The following is a 23,360-nucleotide window of genomic DNA, read 5'->3' on the forward strand; positions in this document are numbered from 1 at the left end:
ATTACGTACAATGTATGCAAAGCATCCCACCTCTGTAAAAGTGTAATTTTTCATTTTTTAGAACAAGAAAGAACTCTTGAAGATATCGCATAAAACAAAGCAAACAACTGTTGATTCATTATGATTCCTTTTAAGATAAATATTTAAATCTGTACCCCCAATTCAGAGATCCCCTGCTGGCTCCGCTGGTATCCTGTACAGTTACCACTGGCCCAACTATAGTTTGGAGGCCCCATTTTGAGCACTCAAGTTGGGACGTACCGGTTCCAACTATAGTTGGCCAACTAGCAGTTGACGGTTATCTGACGCACTGTGTTAATAAACTTTTCTTTCCAAAAGAGGGCGCTATTTTTTAAGACCGTTAAATTTTACAAGCAGTTAGTAAACGTCTGTTGCCGTAGAGAGCGCTATATATCGAGACCGTTAAATTTTCGTTAAACATTCACACCCCTACCTGCCGTGTGTGTATTATAGCGGCCGCCTCATCCGTTCTCTCCTACCTTCTTATTATTCTTATCAGACTACTAGTTTGTCATGTTTAAATATTTGTCTCGATAAAAAAGACGAAAGTTACATGGAATTGATTGATATAAAAAATCCTTAATGCACGACCTAAAGATAAAAACAGTTTGCTAACTTTGCAGACGAGAAAGTTACTTCTTGTATGACGTCACAAACGAATTTGACACTTCAAGAAGTATGTCATCGAGAAGGAATTCGTATACACATGCGCAAAACGGCAGCTGATTGTTTGTTTGTTTGTTTGTTTTTTGTCGTCTGGCGTTTATTTCATATAAATACAAGGTCAAGTCTATCAAGAGATCTTTACACATTTTTAGGCTACTTTGTACGGATCTTTGTACACAACTGACCGATCTCCCTTTTCGCATTGAAAGTTGGAATACATGGCGCGCGGTCGAGTGTGTATTGCACCGTGTATTGCAAACATCCATTGCCATTCAATTCAATGTCTACTTCAGTTTTACACCAGAAAATACCATTGCCAGACGAGACGGACATGACGGAGAAACATTTGATTGATTTGTAAAACGGTAAGTTAACCAGCGCTATTCTTTGATTTGGGGGTCAGTTCATGAATCATATGGACATGGTTTTATTTACTCATTTAAAATTTTAAAATTAATAAATTTAACTCCGAAAATGGTCATTGTGTTTGTGGTTTTGGTTTCTGTAAGTCATAGAATGTTCAGTTTCACAGTTCCTTCCTCCATTCCAGAGACCCCTTTACAAATATAGGAAAAAACAATGCATTCTGGGATAGGATGCGATGTTTTGAGATGTTCGTCACGCATAAAACGTGCATAGCTTACTCGTAAACTCACTATATCAATGCATCATAATCACCACTTCCGGCCTATTTGTAAGGCAGGAGGGTTACGTTATCGCAACACTGTGGACATAGGCCTACTTACAGATTTAATGATGAGTGAGAACTAACAACAGACCTTAGCTTAAGCACATGACGTCATTTCAGTACGGCGCCCTCGCCTTGAGGTCAAAAGGAGGTTGTTCATTGGCCAATCTATTTGCGTTTCGATTGTTTCGTCAACGTTTGACCTCAAAGATGGCGGCTGGATGACGTCAATGCATAAGGTCTACTATGATCTATGTTTTTTAATACTAACTAAACAAGTCTACATTACACAACTGGTTATTTGTACTCCTAGAACTATGATATATTATGAGGTTTCATTCCGCTTTCGAACGAAACCTCAATCATAGTTCTAGGAGACTAAAAGTAGGTTATTTGCAGACCTGGAGTTGCATCTTTATTGAGAGAGCATACAAAGGAACATTTCCTCTAAAGCAATCGCACAACATCGGTAAACGGTATCTCAACATATGCGTAAAATAACAAACCTGTGGAAATTTGAGCTTGTGTGCTTTCAGGTGTTGATTTCCAAACCTCAAATTCTAAATCTGAGGTCTCGAAATCAAAATCATGAAAAATTACTTCTTCTTGAAAACTATTTCACTTCATCCGAGGGAGCCGTTTCTCACAATGTTTTATTCTATCAACCTATCCCCATTACTCGGTTATACCAAGTAAAGTTTTATGCTAAAATAATTAGGATTTTGTGCTCTTCCGAACTTCAGCAATTAGCAATGATTTGTTGGATTTCTGGGTAACTTTTTGACTTTGACACGTACAGACTGTACAGTATCACAGAAATTATTTCTCAGGCCCCCTTAGGTAGGGGTCAAAATTGAATGAGCAGAGCTTTTCAAGTTAAAAAGCAATCATGGTATGAGTAATATGCACTCATTGTTTATACAATAATTTGCAACACATTTAACTAAAATTATATTACTTTTTGAGGATCAAAGTTGAATTGGCAAGTTTTAGTTCTCTGTTCTTAAAAATGTTAACTGAAAATTTACCTTTTTTTGAGCTACATTTCTTTATTTTCTTTGCTTTCTTGTTTTTAATTTTGTTTTATTTGAAAGGCAGTGCAATAGAGTCACCACCTGCTTATGATTTGATCAATTATAAAGGCAAACAAATCTATTATCTTTATTAATGAACTTGATGGGGCGTTATAATTATTTCAGATTAACTACATTTTACGTACATTTTTGAAGCCATGACATTTAGTTTGACTGGGATTAAACCGTGTAGACAATGTTAGAAAATTGAACTGAACAATAGCACATTGAAGTCAATTTGCCACCTGTTATAATGCCTTATGAATGGCAGTCCTTTACAGATTCCGATTGGCAGGAAATTACTTTGGTTCTGATAACGGAGAAAGTCAAAACAGCAATACATCATAGTGTGATATTAACAAGGATTTACAGGATAGAGCAAGGAAACATAGAGTTAAATGCACTGGACACCTTTAGTATTGTCAAAGACTGGTATTCACACTTGTTGTATCCTAACATTTGCATAAAATTTTAAATCTGTGAACATTTGGAATCAATTGGTCATCAAAGCTAGAGAAAATTAGAGGAAAAACACCTTGTTAAACCGTGTGGGTTCAGATGCCTAAAAAGGCTTCAGGCCCAAGGTCTTTATAAGATTCAAATATTTGAGTGAGAAATTACCTCTTTCTTAAAAACTGTTTTACTTTATTTTACTCATAATGTTTTATTCTATCAACAGCTCTCCACCAAGTAAGTCTTTATGTTACCAGCAGTGTCAGTGCCTTTAATGAAATTGTTAATTATCAGGAAATTGTTCATCCTTACAGGTTTTTTGTTGTTGTTCTGTGTTGCAAAAAAGAGTGATCATTTAAAATATCGATTAACAACTAAGTTTGAAAACAAACCGCTCGACACAGAAAACTAAGTATTTGCACACAAAAACAATTAAATGTGGATTGTTGATAGGTACGGGCCTATCTGATTTGCTGTTTATAAAAGTGCAAACCTGTATTATTAATGTTAGACATCGTGACTTGAATATAATCTGTCTTAAGTCCCTATTCAATTTTTTAAAATACAAAATGTGTTTCTTTTAAAACCAATGTTCTAGTACTAGTAGTCCATATGAAAACAATTCTTCTTGTAATGTAAACAGCGAACAATTCTGTGTCCTGTTTCTATCAAATCATTTAAAATCAGAGATTACTAAATTGTTTGGAGAGAGATTTACAAAGATCCTCTTCTGGACCATGCATTATGCAAACGTGATGAAAGCTGATAACGGACTTTGTTGTTCACTCCACTCACATCCTTGTATACATTTTAGTTGTGTACTTAAAACCAAGCGTGATCAAACATCAAACCTTATACGTGCTAGTGCGCACAGACTGTTTTGTCATGGTAACCGATACACAGAAATCCTAGTAAGTCAAGTGATCATTGAAATATTTCCAAGTGTTCCTATTTTGTTGATATTATGGTAAACCCCAGCATCAACATCAATGAACCATCTGCCCTTCTATTGTAATATGAACTTGAAAAGTATACACATAAATTCATTTTAGTTTGTTGGTGATGTGTAATTTGATAGTGTTTTGAGTGCAAATGGTGGTGGAAACAATGCAATCTGAAAGCCTTGGTGTAGTTTGAGCCAAGTTAGGGTCATAAGTCGTGTAATTGGATTCTCTGCAATGTTTACACACTCTGCTTTATGTTCAGAACCAGTCTTTAAGGTGCACTATAAATATTACGGCCAGGAAAACAGCTCATGCACTGAATATTCACACTTCAAACAAAAACATAATTCTGAATATGAATAGAGGTTATGTACCAGGGAAATAAAATGTCTAGATAGTATTTTTTCTCGCTTAACATAAATGATAAAGCATAAAGGAAAGAGACTGATAGAAAGAAGGTTGGACTAAAAGTGTGTACAAAAAGTGGACAAGGCAAGGTGCACCGTTACTGTCAATCATTTATCTCAAGGTCTGAAGTTGACTTCCTTAGCTATTTGATTTCAAAGGCGTTTGGTCAAGTCAGTACAAGGTTTGCTATGCCTATTATGCTGTGTGCACATCACTCTTCACAGGATAAAGTCCACTTCATGTTTTGACGACTGTTGCTGCAAAGCCTCACAGTTGCAACTATAAAGGTTGCCTTGGTTTGTCCGAGCTATGGTCTGTCCTTGCTGCTCAAGTCCTTTATCATGCTTGAGTAGATTTACAACCACAAGTTACATGACTGCTAGTAGTAGTTGCTTCAACATTTAAATAATTAATCTAAGTTGATTTGTCTGTGTGTATCATTGTTTGCCCTGACTCTGTTCTCCCTTTACATTGACACAGGGCTGGAGTTTGTTTGCTGTGATGCAGTAGCAGGTACAACAATACAACAAACCAATCCCAAGTGCTAACAGAGTGTTACATGAAGACCTAGCACTCCGAGTCATCAAGCTAACTGATGGATGAGGAGGCACTAGATGTTGTCACTGACAAACATTGACGCTAGAAAGCTGTGACAACCCAAGCTATTGGCTGATGATAAAAACATAAACACCTAAATCAAACAGGACTATTGATAATGGCGCTTTTGAGTCAACACTATGGTGGTAGTGTACCCGGAATGATGAAGGCATACAGTTCCTTGGCAAGTGCGACTAACGGAAAGACCAGTGTCTCTACTAGTATGAGTAATAAGGGGAGTGAGATTCTAGCAGACAACATCCCAATCCTTCTAGAGGATTCAGATCATGGACATGGATGCAACCACGTTATCTATCACTATGCTAGCCAGGTATTTGCAAGTTTACGACCAGCAAATAGGACAGATAAATTGGTATTAGACGTTGATCTCAGAGCAGGGAAAGAACCACCGAAACTAACAGCCATCAAAGATGAACGAGCTAAGAGGAAGGTGTATGACCTAGCATTTGCAACCCTCAAATGTAAGTCACTTTTAATGTTTGCAGTTTGGTTCATTTTGTTTTCTGCCCTTTTGTGTCGCCTAACTTGCAATGTGCTGTAATAAAATACTACTGACTTGAAAACGAAAATCTGTCCAAAATGCTATTTTTCGTATCATTTTTAAAGAAGAGAAATTTTGAAATGAATTCATAAATTTTATTGCTGCTTGAAATCAGTATGAAGTAAGTTTTGTATGAAGTAAGTTTTGTATGATGTCAGTTCTGAATTTTTAGCAATAAACCTATACCTAGCAATAACAGATTTCTCTTGAACACAAGTTTACAAACAATCTATGCATGCTTCTAAATTTAAACGCTTTATTGACTAGCTTAAAATGATCACTTCTTATCAACATCCAAACAAAGATATCTCTAGTTGTGTAACTTGATCTCGAGACAAAAATGGTGTCATATTTTATCAGTGACCTACAGGGGGAGGGGACTGGAGGAGACATTGATAAACAATAATGTGCAAACCTTCTCAAATAGCCAGGTGTGCTTAAATTCAACCATCAAGCTTTCTTCTATCAGAGTTCACTCAGAACTTCAAATTAAATCCTTCTCCTCAGCTCAGGAGGTCAGGAATATTTCTTACAAACAAAAATAAACATGAACCAGAAATATTACTTTCCAATCCAAATAAACATGGTGCGCTTTGTAGGGATCAAGTTGTTATCCTTGCAATATTTTCTTAGCGGAGACACATTCTGACTAGCCGCAGAATGAGTTGAAATTGAAATATCTTTAGTGGAACTGCTATCCAGTACTGCATTATTGATGAGATATCACTAACAGCCGCTGCTTTGTCAATGATTAAACACTTTTCCGTCCTGTGTTGAAGGGACACAATTACTCCAGGTGTGATCTTTACTGTATGCTTGAAAAACACTGTCAAGTGATCCTTGTACTTTGAAAGTGATGCTTTTAATTAAAGTTACGTTGTCGTGGTTTTGCAACACGCAATAAGCAACACGCAATAAGATTTCTCTTTTGGCTCTGTTGTGATACGAGCTGGGCCCAAAGTCTGTAAGAACAAAACTCACTAAGCACAGAATAGTGTTGCCTAGCAGAATCAGGTTCCAGCCCAAATTACATTTCTTTTCGTGTCTTTTCATTTCAAGTACTTCTGTTTTCTTCCTTCTTTTTTGTTTTCATGGAGGAATGAGCCAGACTAGTTAATATTTGCTCGCTTCATAGAACTTTAAGTTTACAATATTGTTTATGGGTAAATTAATGATGCGGGAAAAAAATAAACGTCAAATATTGGGAATTCAAAAAAAGAAGGACGATGCAGCTTGACAAAAGGTTGAGGATACTGGTGCAGATAATTAACTGATGCTTTTATTTACTTGGCCTTTTTTAGTTGTTTTTAAGAAGTGCTAACTGAGCTTTATTTGTTTATGTCTGTCGTAATGTCTATAGTTGAAAAAATGTCATTGTATGAACCTGGATCTGATGTTAGTAGCACCATTAGTACTGTACACATTTCAAGGTCTTTTAGAATGTTCACTATTATGAGACTGCATTTGTGTATGGGCCAGGCGGGCCTTAAATGTTTGAAAACCTGTCACTTGTCTGTTAGCAAATATTGATGATAGTTTGGAAGAGGAGCTGAGTTTACACTGTTTGAAACGATTAAGGATCCCACACTTCATTCAAAGGAGGGACATGGTTGTACCTGCAACTTTGACTATAAACCCTCTTACTCCTGGTGCCTTTTTTGAACAAAATGATTCACCATCCAAAACATTCACTTTTGTGGTTTCAAAGGGTTATCCACACCATGCAATTAAAGCTTAAAATATCCCCTTTTGGTTTGTTTTTTTCCTAATAAACCTTTGTTCAAATTTGACCCGAATTTTCAACCATAGAGCAATGATGCAATTGTCAGGAATGCTTTATAAATACACAAATAATACAAGAAGATCCATCCAACTGTGTATGAAAGCCTGTTTCACCTGATGAGCTTTCTAAATAATGGTCGTTAGTTTTCAGTTCTCGTGTGAATATGGATTTAGAGTGGCATTCAAGTGAAACCATAGGCTGTGAAGAAGTCAATTGAGTAAGCATCAATCACCCACCTGCAAGACATGTCGATTGTTAACCACATTTTGTTATAACCAGTGAAGACATCACAATGCTTTAATAACTGTGTTTACATTCTCCTAGTAACGTTATCTCCTAGTTAACCCATACATTGTGCCATTTCAACGCATTGACCATTAACTGCCCTTTTGAGTTGAAAGAACTAGGCACTCTGGTTCCAAGATTTGTACTTTAGCAATGACAGTACTTTCCATGCCCTGTAAAGCTTCACGAAAACTGCAATTTATTAACAGCTTCCTGTGTAATAAAAAAAAAAACTTGACAACAGCCGTTTAATTTGCCGGCAAAGCCATGAAATGAAGTTGAGGAAATCAAGGGTTGATTGTTGAGTTTGCTAATCAAACAATCAGCTGTTATTAACGGTTTGTCCATTGTAATTGACGTCAGTCCGTAATTAAATCGTAAATGTTTAATTCTAATTACAGATCAACCCTTACTGGAAGACATGTTGGTTGATAGTGGTTACTATGGCTACGACACAGTGGTAAGTAAATGATGTATTAACTTGAGAACACGTCAATGAAAAGATAGAGTATGTGATAAATTGTTTCTATGCATTATTTATTTAAACAGAAAACATCTTTTCCAAGGAGACAACTTATCACACTTGTTTAACCTTTTTATATTTGACAAATTTGTATGATTTCACTGTGTCTGCTCAAACGTTGGATTCAAAACCAATGGAATGTAGATGTTTTGTTGTCCCATGTCTTTGTTAGTCATGTGCTTAGGTGTATAAATCAACTCTATTGTGATTGGTTTTTATGGGCACTCCCAAACACAAGCTGTGCTTACTAATACTTGGATTCGCCCCCAACTCCTAAATTCTTGTATCACTTTGTATGCGTTGTATTTGTATTGATTGAGGGATTTGGAAATAAGTGTTATTGTATTAAATTGAATTGAATTGAAGCTGTTCTGATTTTAAAGATTGATTGATTTCTCCACAGCCGGATGAGAACCATGGAGTCATTATGGTAATTCTTTGTGATATGCTGAATCGTCGATTCGCTAAACGACTACCACAACTCAACGAGTCAGTTATCCCCTATGTACAAGAATTTGAAGATGATTTATTCCGTCATACGACTAAGCTCAATGCCTCCTTAGCTAGGAATAGAATCAAGTTTCAAGCAAGGAGTGTTGAGTGTTTGCTACCAGAGAAGGTTCGAGAAAGAGAAGAATGTGGGACTAAGATGCCAATCTATGCTTGGGTCAACCAACTGAAGAATAGGTAAATAACAACAAGTCCCCACGATCCAAAAGCAGTAGTCTGGTCGACTTTTCTACCTTCCGCCCAGGTAGTAGTTAAAAAAGCAAGTTCTGCTGAATTTCGAAAATCTAATCTGCGGTAGTAGAATATTAAAGAAAGACAAGTTCTCAAAAGAACATAATATACCCTGCAAGTACACACATGGTGTTATCGCAAACCAAATACATTAATAGGTAAATCAGTCATATTCTTTGTCTTATTATGACTGGAATAGTTTCTTGGAAACCAATGTACTTTGATAAGAGGTAATGTTATTTCTTAAAGGCACTGGACACCTTTGGTAATTGTCAAATACCAGTATTCTCACTTGGTGTATTCCAACATATTAAAACTAACAAAGTCTGTAAAAATTTGATCACAATTAATCATTGACGTTGCAAGAGAATAGTGAAAGAAAAAAACACCCTTGTTGCACAAATTTGCTCTCCATTTTCAGTAATTACATGTACCAATAGTGTCCATCAGTGCCTTTAAGATTCTCTTTTGTCATCCTAACACGACATGAACAGCAATCAATCAGTCAGGAAAGTTAATGAGTCTACTCAGTAAAGGAAAGCCAACACACATTGGTTTAATTATCTACAGTTGTGTTGACTTTATTTTTAATAAGTAAATTTGTGTTGAATTGTTGCTGACGTGGAAAATGTTTGCAAAATGAATAAAGCGAGGACAACTAGAATTAACTGGAAGTAAAAACCTTCATCTGTGCTAAGTCAGGCCTGTATGCTTCATTTTTGAAAGTGCAAGGGCAACAAGGCATTTTCTCGTTGGTAAAGGACACCCTATGAGAAACCTGTAAATTTCTACTGTGTAATGCATGTAAACAAAAAAAAAGTGTACTTATCGAAAAGAAAAGGGGTTCGCCCCTGTGTTCCTGGCTGGATTGGCGGCATAATATTGTATAAACCATAACATTGTGCTATGTAAAAGGAGTAGGTCTCATAATTCAAACGTAGTCCCACATACCTTGCAGGAAAATACTCAATGTTGAAGCGCCTTGAGCGTCACTGAGTGACGGATATGTGCGCTACATAAGAAGCCACTATTATTATTATTAATATTATTTCTCACTCCTCAGTGTGGAAGAGGTGACTGATCATCTCATTGAAGACGGCTACTCCAAGGTGAACTCAGTCAACTCATTAGGAGAATACAACTTTACACTGGACACACAATGCCCTAATATTATGGTCTTTGATGCTCAGAATCGTAATGCATTGGAGGATAGTTATCTTGTCAGGAATGGAAGTTTAATCATTCAGGTAAATAACACTGTTGTCACATGACACACAAACATATCCTTTTCATTTGATCAGTGGATCGCTCCAAAATATGATGTAGGAGTCTTACACCCGTTTCATACAAGCACTCCCAGAGTCCCGCCGAACCAAATTCTTGATTAAGTACATGAAGTGCAGCCTCTGTAGCAGTTATAGAAGGGATTTGATGCGAATTAGAAGTCGAAAGATCAACTGTTGCAGTCATTTGGAATGAGTCATACATTGATTGAAAAATAATTGAAAAATTGAACAACAAATAAATGTTGGTTTCAAACAGGGGAATTAACATAGGCTTGCCTCATGACAAGATCGATGTCTGAAACCAAGACGCTCCAGAGTCGTTCCAAACGACTGCAGCATTTGATCTTTCAACTCCTAGCATGTCCAGTCGCTTCTAACTGTTGAACTTTCAGACAGCAAACTTATTAACTTAATTCAGAGAGTCGTGCCTGAAATGGCTGATAGAGAACCAACAATTTGAAAAGCATTTCAAAATGCTGTTATTGAATTACTTTTTACAAAATGTATTTATAACTAAACTGAATTGATTGTGATATTTGTAGGCTAAGAGCTGCTGCCTTGGGCCTCACTCTGTGAAATCGTTATTGAATGAAGGAGATGATGTCATCCATGTATACACTGGGTCTGGATGGACCACAGATCATCTATCAACATTAACCAGTCAAGAACACTCTACAGTCTTTGCCTTTGGGGTCAAGAATGAAGAACATCAAGAACAGCTGATGGCAAATGCTAAGAAACTAGGAATCAACAGTATCCTTTAACAAATAAATTCACTGTGTACTGATGAGGCGTTCCATGGCCTACAAGGTTAAGAGCATTGAGCTCAAGCTCTGGTGTTTCTGATCAGCAGAGTGTGGGCTTGAGTCCCAGTCGTGACACCTATGTCCTTGGGCAAGACACTGCACCATGATACTTCATCCATCGGGTGGGATGTAAAGCTGTTGGTCCCAAGTATTGTGTAATGCACGATAAAGAACTCATTTGGACAATATCGAAAAGATATTGCCCTGGTGTTTTTGGTTTGATCGGCAGCATATTGCGCCACAGCACTTACATGGTGCAATGTAAAGGAATGAGTATGTTAAAGTATTTGGGGTTCATTCATAACCAGTCATGGCCGAGGGGTTAAGAGAGCATCAAGTTCAAGTTCTAGTGGTCAAGTCATCGGACTGTGGGTTCAAGTTCTAGTGGTCAAGTCATCGGACTGTGGGTTCAAGTTCTAGTGGTCAAGTCATCGGACTGTGGGTTCAAGTTCTAGTGGTCAAGTCATCGGACTTTGGGTTCAAGTTCTAGTGGTCAAGTCATCGGACTTTGGGTTCAAGTTCTAGTGGTCAAGTCATCGGACTTTGGGTTCAAGTTCTAGTGGTCAAGTCATCGGACTTTGGGTTCAAGTTCTAGTGGTCAAGTCATCGCACTTTGGGTTCAAGTTCTAGTGGTCAAGTCATCGGACTATGGGTTCAAGTTCTAGTGGTCAAGTCATCGGACTTTGGGTTCAAGTTCTAGTGGTCAAGTCATCGGACTTTGGGTTCAAGTTCTAGTGGTCAAGTCATCGGACTTTGGGTTCAAGTTCTAGTGGTCAGGTCATCGGACTGTGGGTTCAAGTTCTAGTGGTCAAGTCATCGGACTTTGGGTTCAAGTTGTAGTGGTCAAGTCATCGGACTTTGGGTTCAAGTTCTAGTGGTCAAGTCATCGGACTTTGGGTTCAAGTTCTAGTGGTCAAGTCATCGGACTTTGGGTTCAAGTTCTAGTGGTCAAGTCATCGGACTGTGGGTTCAATTTCTAGTGGTCAAGTCATCGGACTGTGGGTTCAAGTTCTAGTGGTCAAGTCATCGGACTGTGGGTTCAAGTTCTAGTGGTCAAGTCATCGCACTTTGGGTTCAAGTTCTAGTGGTCAAGTCATCGGACTGTGGGTTCAAGTTCTAGTGGTCAAGTCATCGGACTGTGGGTTTGAATCCCGGTCTTGACACTTGTGTCCTTGAGCAAGATACTTTACTATAATTGCTTCTCTTCACCCAGGGGGTATAAATAGGTACCTGCGAGGGTAGAGGTTGATATTGTGTATGAAAAAGCCATTGGAGGGCTAAGGTTGCCTGGGGTTGTGTACTCCCAGCAGGGAGTTGAAGAAGATTGAAGGATTGATATTGGCCCAATGACCAGGGCACTTATGTAAAATGCATTGATACAGTTATTGTAAAATGCGCTATATAAGAACTAGTTATTACTGAAGCATTTATTACCTTAACTTACTTTAACCCAGATATCAAATTTCTTCTGGAAAATTTCTTTGAAGTTCAACACCTTGATAGTCGATTCAAGAACGTTAAGGTTGTCTTGGTAACTCCTAAAGACTCCAGGTCAGGGGTCACCAACCCTGTAGAATACATCATACATGAAGGAGCCGGTAAGTGGAAAAATTAGGTGCACCATTTTCATTATCATATACAATGGCATGCTGTGGTCTAGCGGTTAAGAGCACTGGACTCAAGCTCTGGTATTTCAGATTAGCAGAGTGTGGGCTTGAGAGTTTGACACCTGTGTTCTTAAGCAAGACACTTCACTATGATGCGTCGTCCTGCGGATGAGATAAGCCATTAGAACCCAGTGCACTTATCGGAAAGAGAAGGGGTTCATCCCTGTGTTCCCTGATTTGATTGGCTGTATATTGCACCACAATACCTTGTAAGCCATTACATGGTGCTATGTTGTCCCACATTCCTTGCAGCTGAATACTGAAGCGCTTTGAGCGTCACTGAGTGATGGATATGAGCCCTATATGAGAAGCCACTATTTACTAAACTTATAAGCTTCATTTTCTCACATCTGTATAATATTTCTCAATATAAACACAGAATTAAAAAGTTAAAAAAGAGCTCAGAATGTTTCCGCACAAATCTGTTGGTTTCTATATAATAAATGTTGTACTTTGTATTTCCTTTGACAGATGCAAGTATACTCCGAGAGTTGTCTCAAGAACAAGTAGACACAGATAAGTTGGATGTACTGGTTTCACAACATATGGAACTACTCAAAAATGCTATGAAATGTAAGCATCTTACGTAACCAAGCCTTGTGCCTCATCGGGCTAGTAAACTGTGTGTTTTACTCACACCCAAGGAAGTTTTCATAGTAAAACAAATTGGTATAAATGTATCTTTCTGATGTATCAATGGTAGCAATCACAACAAGTTTATTGGCTATATATGTCACATTCACACACTCAAAAGTAATTTGACACAATTTACAAACTCACATCTGAAAAGGAAGAAATAGCTTTGGTTTTTGTAGCCCACAGGGCAAGTTGAGAAGTGGTTTTTACTAGCCTGCAACTCTACTAGACATGTACACGAGGGGTTGTGATCCACTTGCGCAAACATTGCCATCATGTTAAAACCATGACGTAAAGCCAATGGTCCTGTGTCATGTGTGATGCACGTAAAAGAATCCAGTGCACTTATCAAAAAGAGAAGGGGTTCGCCCCAGTGTTCCTAGGTTTGATGCCGACAGCAACGCCACAGCACGTCATTCTTCAAAAACGTAGCTCCACATACCCTGCAGGAAAAAATACTGGGTGCTTTGGTACATCCCTTGGGCTGTGGTAAAGCGCTATATAAGAAGCAAGTATTATAAGATGATTAATTGTTATTGTCTTATCATCTCAGTCCCCAGAGTTCAAGCTGTAGTCTACTCTACAAGCTCAATCTTCAAAGAAGAGAATGAAAATGTGGTTACCAAGGTAACGGAGTACATCAATGCTCGTATGACCGGCAAGAATGCTTTCCGTTTGATACCTCCAGTCTTACCACTCAGTCCAGCAGACCTTGAAGAGCAACCATCTTCAAAGTTCTTTAAGAAACCACCTTCAAGTACGATGGGTGGATGTTTCTTGTCTGTTATGAGCCGTGAGGTTAGTATTGAAAGTCAAAATTCTAAAAAAAAGGTGCTTCTTGACAAAGTTGTGGCATGTCATGGCCATGGCCTAGCGGTTCAGAATAAGGAAATCAATGTGTGGTGAAGAGGTTTTTAACTAGTGGTTTAAACGTGCGCCAAGGCCTGGACTTACTAATTTTACCGAGACGAAGTCGAGGTAAATTATCAAGAACCAGGCCTTGGCGGGTTTAAACCACTAGTTGAAAACCGAAACTTAACCACAATGATTCGTTCTTCAGATGGGGCAATATGCTGTTGGTCTTGTGTGTTGTGTAATGCACGTAAAAGAACCCAGTGCAATTATCAAAAAGAGAAGGGTTTAGCCCAGTGTTCCTAGTTTGATTGGCTGCATATTGTGCCGAAGCATATTGTAAGCCTAGCCCACCTTGTTGAGCTGTTAATGGCTCCGCTTTTAACATTGGTCTCATCACTGTCACCATTACAGCCCACCTTCGATACATGTCTTAAACGCTAAGTTTTCAAAGGTCGCAAAATGCGTGGTAGTTTGATTGCAAATTTCTCCCATTTAAAAAAGTCCGATACTACTCCAACATACCTCATTTTATTCCTTACATTTGTGGAATTACTATGACGCATAACAGGGCTTACTAAATGATGACTTTGTCCAGATGTGATGATTTGAAAATTGGTCCAAAAAATCGTGTACAAAAATTACATTTAACGTCACGTGTTCCTGGGCGCCGCCATGTTTTAATGATTCTCCTCTTGTTGGACGTGAGAAGTCAAGGCACCAGGCAAATCTTGCAAGTCATGAATATCCAAGAGGTAATGTCACGTGACGCGGTATGGCTACGCTGATTTATCAATTTGTGTGGTGTACAAAGTAAATATGAATATGTATGAGGTGACGTTGCGCGGTGGTAGTTTCCAGATACAGCGCATCGCTACGTCACCTTAATACATATTCAGTTTTTACTGTACACGCACATAAGCCTAGCGATCATGACGTCACTTTATGGATATTCATGACTTGCAAGATTTGCCCTGCGCCCACGATCAACAGGGAGGAGAATCATTAAAACATGGCGCACACACGAATATGTCACGCTAAATGTAATTTTTGTACACGATTTTTTGGACCAATTTTTGGGCTAATTGTAAGCCATAACATGGTGCTATGTAAAAGGAGTTGGTTTCATAATTCAATAGTAGTCCCACATACCTTGCAGGAAAATACAGGCTGTTGAATCGCCTCGAGTGTCACTGAGTGACAGATATGAGCGCTATATACAGGGTTGTAAATAGACCAATTTTAGTGGTGGGCATTAAATCAAAGTTTTTCGAAGTCAAACAAGGGCGAGCGGATCAACTACAATTTTCATGTTTAGTTATGGGTCCTTTTTTGCTGAAGTGGGGCCAGGTTACCAAACTGGTCGTGTATTGAGCCATCCCAATAAGTTGAATGGCCTTTTGACTGTGTTCTTTCTCTGCTCAGAGTGCTGGGAAAAAATTGTGACTCCTGGGCAGGGCTGCCCAGCACCTCCCAGCACCGCCCACCGTGTCTACACAATATAAAGAAGCCACTATTATTGTTATTATTTACAAGATACCAATTTGATGTGTTTTTATAATGAATTGTTTATATTCAGGATGAGTCAATGAGTGCATCCGATGTTCTTGCCAGAGCAGCAGCTAAGGGTTTATGTTCCATTCCGGCACCTCATGGAGACGATCATAAACCCAAGAAGAAAACATCCAAAACATCTCAGAAATTACTGCCTAAAAGTGCCTCCAGCAAGAAAGAAAAAAAAGGAGCTAAATCTCCAAAGATTGGGGGTCAAAGTTCAGATCATGATCATGGAGTACCAGTTAAAGGTCCTAGTCTATTGGTCAAGAAACCCAGTAGTAAGAGAATACGACCCATCAGAACTGCAAGTAGGTGTCACTTCAAATCAGTCATTTTTGTATAAAAACTAAATTTCTATTTAATTGAAAAACTTTAACTCTAGATCGACTTCACATCACTAAATCTCTTTTTGTTTGCATGCATAAACCAATGGTACTTTGTCAATCATTAAATCCTGGTTCATACTGAATGCGAATGCGATACGAATTTTGATGTCACAAATTCTTAGCGACTAATTCACAATAGTTGAACTGTATTCACTCCTGCGAAAAATTCGCTGGGAAAACAGCCATGTGGCGTCAGAATTTGAAGCATGAACCAGGCTTAATAAGTTTGGTTTTCATATTTTAATTGTATTTATAACCAAATTGTATTCTGTCAATACATGTACAAGAATGACAAATTTCTTGATTCTATGTTTTGCCAAGTCTGTACAATTCACTTTAAGTCACACCTGGGCACAATCTCATATAACTGCTTAAGCAATAAACACTGCTTCACAAATTTCTGCTTAGGAAAACTGAGCAGGATACTAGTCACTAGATATTAAAAATATTGTGGGCGTTGTACTCTGGATGTTATAGCTTTGTAAAAAGCGGTTAGTCGCATCGCACAAAAAGGACATGATAAAAAATACACTTGTCTCAATTCAAAAGTTTCCTCAAACTAAAAAACTTGCAAAGGTTTTACTACATTTAGCACACATCTCTTATACATTAGTATCCGACAGGATACTTATAAATAGTCAGCAACTTGAACTTGTAGGTTTACGTGGCAAAACCATGGTTAGTCGCATTACGGTTAGTCGCATTACAGTTTGTCCGGCCACTTAAGCCAAGCCCAATGGAGCCCAAACTGAGTTCTTGTTTGGCAAAATTGGGTTCATTCCTTATCAACAAACAAAATAAATTAATTTCACTTGTTTTTACTAAAATAATAACGCCTTTTCTCTTAAAAGTCATAGAAACAAGGCTGAAATGTGTATTTTTAAAAAAGCAAGCTTACATTTTTCGGAAATATTATTAATTCCCATTTTACTGACCACCTTTATTTTCAGAGTTGTGCATTCAACATAAAATGTTAAATATCTTGCCGAGTATGTAGGAATTGAACAAAAATAAAATCGCAGATTTAAAGTGACTTACATACATGTAACCATGTCCCTGAAAAATCAAAGTTTGGGTTATTGTTTAAAAGTGGACTGTGAATTTAAAATGGCCTTGTTGGTTATCACAGGTTCCTCAATGCAACAAACAATTTGTTTTGTGTCGAAAAAGTGTATAAAACAAAACAAAAAACCTTCTTGATCACCCATCTCCTTGACTTTACCTGGATACATTTCACTGCATGTTACACCACACACCACTGACCATGCATTGCTACTCTTGCATTGCTACCCTTGTTTGTAAGGCAGCATTTTGTAGCTATCATGTTTCTTCTTTCTGAAGGAAAATGGTGGCAAGAGGACATCAGCTTTTTGCTTTTGTTTGCTCTTTTGGGAGATTTTTCTGTGCTCTTCTTGAATTCCTGGATTTTAACATCATTCTGCTTTTTCAGCCTAGGCAATGGTACAACATGTACATATGTCCACAATTTGTGGAGTAAATTAGTTCCATTACTTCACTTTTCTACTCAAAATTCAGAAATGTTGCTTTTCTTTATTTTGTTTCATATGTTAGTGATGGAACTAGATTGGAGTGGCACATGTACAACACATGTTATAGTTTTCAGCATGGAAAAATGCATTGTGGGTAGGGCATGAGTGGCATCTGCAGAGCCCCAGATCTCTTAATTCATGTAATATTGTTCTCTAGTAAGTCAAAACCAAGATATCCAGCTTTGCTGACTTCTTAGCGTCCTCCTCTTGAAAAAATATTTGGTTAGTCGCATTACATTGCATGGTTAGTCGCATTACCGGTTAGTCGCATTACACTTTTTGATGACTCGTTATTAAAATACACCCACTTGAGTGTTGATTTCTTTACTCATTTCAGACTTGGTAATAAGGGTAGAAGCATATTTTGAATTGCCATGAAGATAGTCAGTGGATTTTTCGTGCAATTGAAATAACTTCATCTCTCGGTTAGTAGCAATACGCCCTGTTGAAGCTCCCACAAGTACACTCACATATTGCTTAAATGAGAAACACAAATTAAAATTCATTCTGGATTTTAAATAGTTGTACCTGCTGCTAATCACAACTATTAAAGTTTTGCTGGAAGAACCTTTGTGGGGGGACAATATTTAACTTTGAAGAAATCACCTTAATGTGCTCACTTTTTTAGGGTCCGTTCACAGCTTGTGCAAACATGAGCTGAATTTGTACCAAATGGTACAGAGTGTGTAAAAAAAGTTAATGTCTGTTTCCTTTCATATGTTAGCTATAACTTTTACGTGGAAAGAAAGTTGTTACACAATTTTTATTTATTGTGTGTCATGTCCATGTTTGCTTGGAATCGCCTAAATACGTTTGCTGTTAACCTTTTTCTTATAAGCATTTATTTATGTTTGTGCTGAGCTTCTTGTAGTGCTAAGCAGATCTATGATACTGGGCCCTTTACTCAACTGTAAATGCTTTTATTTTAATATCATTAACAGGCCTGAAACTTCTAGGAGGCGATTGCCTCCATGCCCCTTCGTGCCTTTGAAATGCTCCAGTTGAATTATACACAGGTGCCCTTTACCGAGTAGAAAATGCCTTGGTGCCGTCCTTTCAAAAATGAAGCATACAGGCCTGCATTGACCAAGCTATGTGATTGTGATTACCTCCAATCTTGTACCCATAGAGAAAGATACAACCAAGTCAGCAGGAGCTGGTGATATCCGACGACGTAGAACACAACAAGATTCCTGGGCGGAGCTTAGTGCTCAGCATGCCTTATTAATGAGGTCAACCCCCAGATAGTCCTGGGGGTTGTTTAACTCCTTCCTCTTATTTCCTGCATGTTTGATGTGGTTAGTTCCATTCATATCTTGTGAGTATAGCTGGATTTATGATGTGTGCTGTGTACCTCATCGCTACTAACATCTCATTCTGATGCTATTGAACTATACACCTATATAAACTCTGGTGTTTTCAAATTAACAATTGCAAACTAGAAATACACTTCATCTGAAATTGTCATTTTGAAGCTTCAACTGTTTGAAAAAAAAAACAATCGTTTGAAACAGAAATAATAAAACGCATGAAACTAAACATGTTTGTTAATCATAGTAAACATAGTACATGCCGTATGTAGCATTGCATGCACTCTAAGTAAGTAAGGTTTGCAGTGATACCATGTCAAAATCTCTTTTGTGAGTAGTGATGGCTCAACGTTTCAATAAGTGTGTTCTTCTCCAGAAGGCGATCAGAGCACACAGATCAAAATGTCGAGATATAAAAACATCTCTTCTCAGAGCCACCAGTATTGCCCTCCTAACTTTGCTGTTATTTCTACTGATACCTCAGCATTGCTACTCATAATTTGCTGCACAACATCAAGCCATGTATGTAAAGCAAGACAACTAGTTCATACCTATTACTTGAGATACACACTGTGTTCTTAGTGAATGACAGAGATTATAATATATTGGCGTTGTTGAATCCAAAAGAAATCCATTGATGCACTTCTCATCCAGTTATTGGACATTCATCCGCAATCAGAGAATCTATGTCATCTCAAGCCCCTATCACACCAACAACCAAAAACTAACAACCATAGTTTAGAGATCTTGTGTCAAACTGGCTTTATTCATGTTGCCTTTCTTACTCTATCTCTACATGCGAGTGTGAGTGGAAAGAGGGGTGGGGTGGGGGGCAGTTGAAAACATAAAAACAGTTATTAGAAGAGTCTAAAATTGGAATGATAAATCCTAGTCATTTTGTAAGAAATGTAAGCAATAGAAAGTGTTTCCATAGAATGGAGAATTTGGGTTTGCAAACTGGCAGACAAAACCAAAATATATGTTTCTTATTGACCCATTGCACACTTACCCATATGTTGTCCAAAACAAAAAATACACAAAGTAATTGACTCCCATCATGGCGGTAGTGGTAGATACGCATTGTGTGAAGGTACTGTCTTCATTTTGTGGAGGTGTGTTCTGCGACTGCAAAGGAGTCAATATCTTGTTTTCTTATCTTGGCTTGTAATTAGCGATTTTCTTCTCGTGTAGCCCATTAGCTAGACCATTAACCAATCTCTCACTAACAAGTACAATAATACGATTCTTACTAATATATAAACTTCTGTTTGTTCTAATAATCATGTGTCTTATCACTTTAGTAGTTTGTCATTGACTTCCGCAGTGTATCAACATTCACCCAGAAAGACTTCTATAATTCTGCAATTATTGTCACAGCAAAGCAGTCTTCCATTTCAGCATATTTTCTTTCACACTGAAGTGCACTAGCGGGATTCTTCTAAAACATTGTTGGGTTTTATTTCCTGGGAATTGGCTTTCTGGTGTGCAAAAGGCTGTTCATTTACTAGCATCATTACCAAATCGCTGTGAAGATTTGCCAATACTCATCAAATACTTTGAGTTTGCCGACATTGATGATGAGGTATTATCTTGCCATTTATGTATCAAGAAATCACAGTTGTTTTGTGTGTGTTTACCTCTTTGCTAAGTTCACCAGTGCTCTGTTATAACTCCAGGATGATGGAGTTTGCTGAAACTCCATGATTGAAAGCCACTGCACTTTTTTTACTTGGCCATTGCATTCTTTGTATCGTCACATTGCTGATTTGCACACAATGTTTTTCCCATTTACATCAACTTAATACATTACATTTTAATTCTACATTTTCATCTCCAGATATTGGAATAAGTTTTGCTTGACTTTCCATTGATGTCAATTCTTCTATCCACAGCTGATTTCTCTGCACCTTTTGTTTCATTCATAAAAAGCTAATGAAACCTTAAATTGGCTTTTTCACATCTCTTGAATTTCAGGATTACATTTATTTACATATTACGCAGTAATTGCATTTGTACTCAAATGAATGGGTTGTGCTAACTTTGCCTGAAAGTGAAATGCAGTTGTTGAAATGGTTCACCTTAACAAACTGTGTGTGGATTTGACTAATTCACAACTTTGTATTTGTCATGATTTAGGTTTGAGTTAAATACACTTAAAGTAATTTCCTGAATGTTCTATATTGGTTTAATACTTAAAGGGAAGGTACACATTTGTTAATTGTCAAAGACCAGTCTTTTCACTTGGTGTATCCCAACATAAGCATAAAATAACAAGCTTGTGAAAATTTGAGCTCAATTAGTCATCAAAGTTGCGAGAAAATGATGAAAGAAAAAACACACCAGCACACGAAGGTGTGATAGGAATAAAAGACTTCTAGCCAGAAGTCTTTTACTATTTCCGTGAGAAATTACCTCTTTCTCAAAAACTACGTTACTTCAGAGGGAGTCGTTTCCTTCAATGTTTTATACCATCAACAGCTCTCCAATGCTTGTTACCAAGTCAGTTTTTAAGTTAATATTTGTTTTGAGTAATTACCAAACGTGTACCTTCCCTTTTACTATTACTATGGAACTTTTACTTATGTAGTTTACTCAAGACATTAACCAAGACTTAGGCCAATGATAAAACAAATTGTCTTTATTTAAATTCAGAATTCTTAATCCACAGTTTGTAATATTTTTTTATATGAATTTAATTTTGTATTTATACTCCTAGGTCTGATGTTCGCCCATCATTTCACAAACCACTCAAACACAGAGAGGCAGCAACCATACGGAGTGCCAATGACTAAAGCATCATTAGTCCGGGCCCAGCCTAAAGTAGAGATAATCCTTCCTCACCAGGAGTCCATGTATCATCCCAAACCATTCCTGTGATTGGTCAGGTATGCTAGCAGTGGGTGTGGTTGTGCAAATGACATTATTCCAATTGGCTGGCTCATTCTTATAAGTGTTCTAATTGGACAGCAATGTCATGAATAATTAACATATTTTAATCACTAAGATATTTCCAACTGGCTAGTGATCTTTGAAACTTTTATTGAGGAACTAAACTAAGTTCAACAAATTGAACAGCAATTTATCAATTTATTTATCAGTTTGTTTATTTATTAAGAAAAAAAAACTATTCCGTCCAATTTCATTGTGTGCTCATTATACTTTCTATAACACAAGATGAATGTGTTTAAAGCCATTGACTTGCTTATTGTACATTATACAGTATTGAATGTTTAATGTTGTGTTAGAAGTGAATAATGACTATATGGGGATGTTAGTAAACAGAGGTCCTTGTAAAAATAGCCAAAAGAACAAAATAATTAGACTTTAGTTTATTGACAGGTTTTTGCTGTCACCCAGCTTTGTCTTGGATTCGTTGAGATTGTGTGTTTTTTATAAGTCTGCTGCCCATGTGCTCAATATTCTTGGTATGCAGTGACCAATAGAGGGCAGTATTTCATAACTTTCATCATTTCCACTTTTATTTAAAGCCATTATACACTTTTGGTAAACAGTATTTTCCAAGTCCCATGCATCGTGTATCACAACTTATATATAAATAACAAACCTGTGAAAATTTAGGCTCAATCGGTCGTCGGAGTCGGGAGAAAATAATGGGAAAACCCACTCTTGTTTCCGCGCTTTTCGCCGCGTCATGACATGTGTTTAAAATAAATCCGTAATTCTCACTATCGAGAATTTATATTGTTCTAATGTTTTCTCAAAAAGTAAACCATTTCATGGAATAATATTTCAAGAGAAGTCTTTCACCATTGCCTTCTGTAAGCCCTGTAAGTTATTTGTAAATCTGTGAACTTTTATTTTTTTCTGTACCGAAAGTGTATAATGGCTTTAACAGCATCCTTTGAGATTGCTTATCCCAAAAACTCAATTTGCTTTATATTGAAAGTCTAATCTTTTTGATTTTGCACATAACTCACTTTCTTTTACGCAACTTAAATCGTAACTTTTCACCATATTATTGTCTGTATTTTGTTTAATTAATATACAAATATATATCACTATACACAGTTTAATTTGAGTCACCTCTCCTCAATCATTGAAGAATTTATTTTATAATTTCAGAATATTTACTAAACAAACTCACCACGCAAGCACATGATTCGTTCATCTTGGGTTGAATTAATTTTGGATCTCACTCTGAAACCCTTTGCCAACTCTTTTAAACTTCAGTTGAAAGTGTCTATAATTCTAGGTAATCTGTTCTCTTTAGGATTTAGCAATTGAATTTCCAAAGTTTATCAATCCAGTGCCAATAAATTATTTTGAGTTACTCAGTTAGACATACAATTTGACTAATGATTGTGTTTATTTTACAACCATTTCAGACAAGCACACCAGAGTTGATGCGCAAAACCAAATAGATTAGGATCGACTTTAGGTCGACCCAAAACAATTTTGGTATCAGACAGGCGAACTAAACATAACATTTTAAATTTGCTAGGCTCATGGCAAGATCGACGTGTGAACCAAGACGCTCCTAACGACTGCAACAGTCAATCTTTCGACTTCTAGCGCATCCAGTTGCTCCTAACTGTTGCAGACGTC

The 23,360-nt window shown here is 37.4% G+C and overlaps 1 protein-coding gene across 3 annotated transcripts; it reads left to right on the plus strand.

Moving 5' to 3' along the window:
• Window positions 1-546: 546 nt before the first annotated feature.
• On the plus strand, window positions 547-21,908 carry LOC117305557 (putative methyltransferase NSUN7). Of its 3 annotated transcripts, none has more exons than XR_004520694.1 (12): window positions 547-1,052; window positions 4,734-5,332; window positions 7,882-7,940; window positions 8,407-8,690; window positions 9,808-9,991; window positions 10,573-10,783; window positions 12,291-12,434; window positions 12,975-13,076; window positions 13,693-13,937; window positions 15,571-15,856; window positions 18,614-18,802; window positions 21,511-21,598. XR_004520694.1 is itself a non-coding variant. In XM_033790440.1 (11 exons), exons 2-11 carry the CDS (start codon window positions 4,969-4,971, stop codon window positions 21,669-21,671), a joined length of 2,040 nt encoding a protein of 679 aa, XP_033646331.1. In that variant the 5' UTR covers window positions 548-1,052; window positions 4,734-4,968; the 3' UTR covers window positions 21,672-21,908. The 3 variants fall into 3 exon arrangements, 1 of the variants encoding a protein (XP_033646331.1); XR_004520695.1 differs by having other exon boundaries at window positions 18,614-18,782; window positions 21,511-21,575; XM_033790440.1 differs by lacking the exon at window positions 18,614-18,802 and having other exon boundaries at window positions 548-1,052; window positions 21,511-21,908.
• Window positions 21,909-23,360: the final 1,452 nt, after the last annotated feature.

The sequence above is a fragment of the Asterias rubens genome (assembly GCF_902459465.1).
Source record: "Asterias rubens chromosome 8 unlocalized genomic scaffold, eAstRub1.3 super_scaffold_89, whole genome shotgun sequence".
Classification (NCBI taxonomy): Eukaryota; Metazoa; Echinodermata; class Asteroidea; order Forcipulatida; family Asteriidae; genus Asterias; species Asterias rubens.

Coding starts and splice junctions, on each gene's coding strand:
- LOC117305557 (XM_033790440.1), top strand. CDS start 4,969: ATGGCGCTTTTGAGTCAACACTATGGTGGTAGTGTACCCGGAATGATG. Junction 13,077..13,692: donor ACTCAAAAATGCTATGAAAT/GTAAGCATCTTA, acceptor TTATCATCTCAG/TCCCCAGAGTTCAAGCTGTA. Junction 15,857..21,510: donor ACGACCCATCAGAACTGCAA/GTAGGTGTCACT, acceptor TTATACTCCTAG/GTCTGATGTTCGCCCATCAT.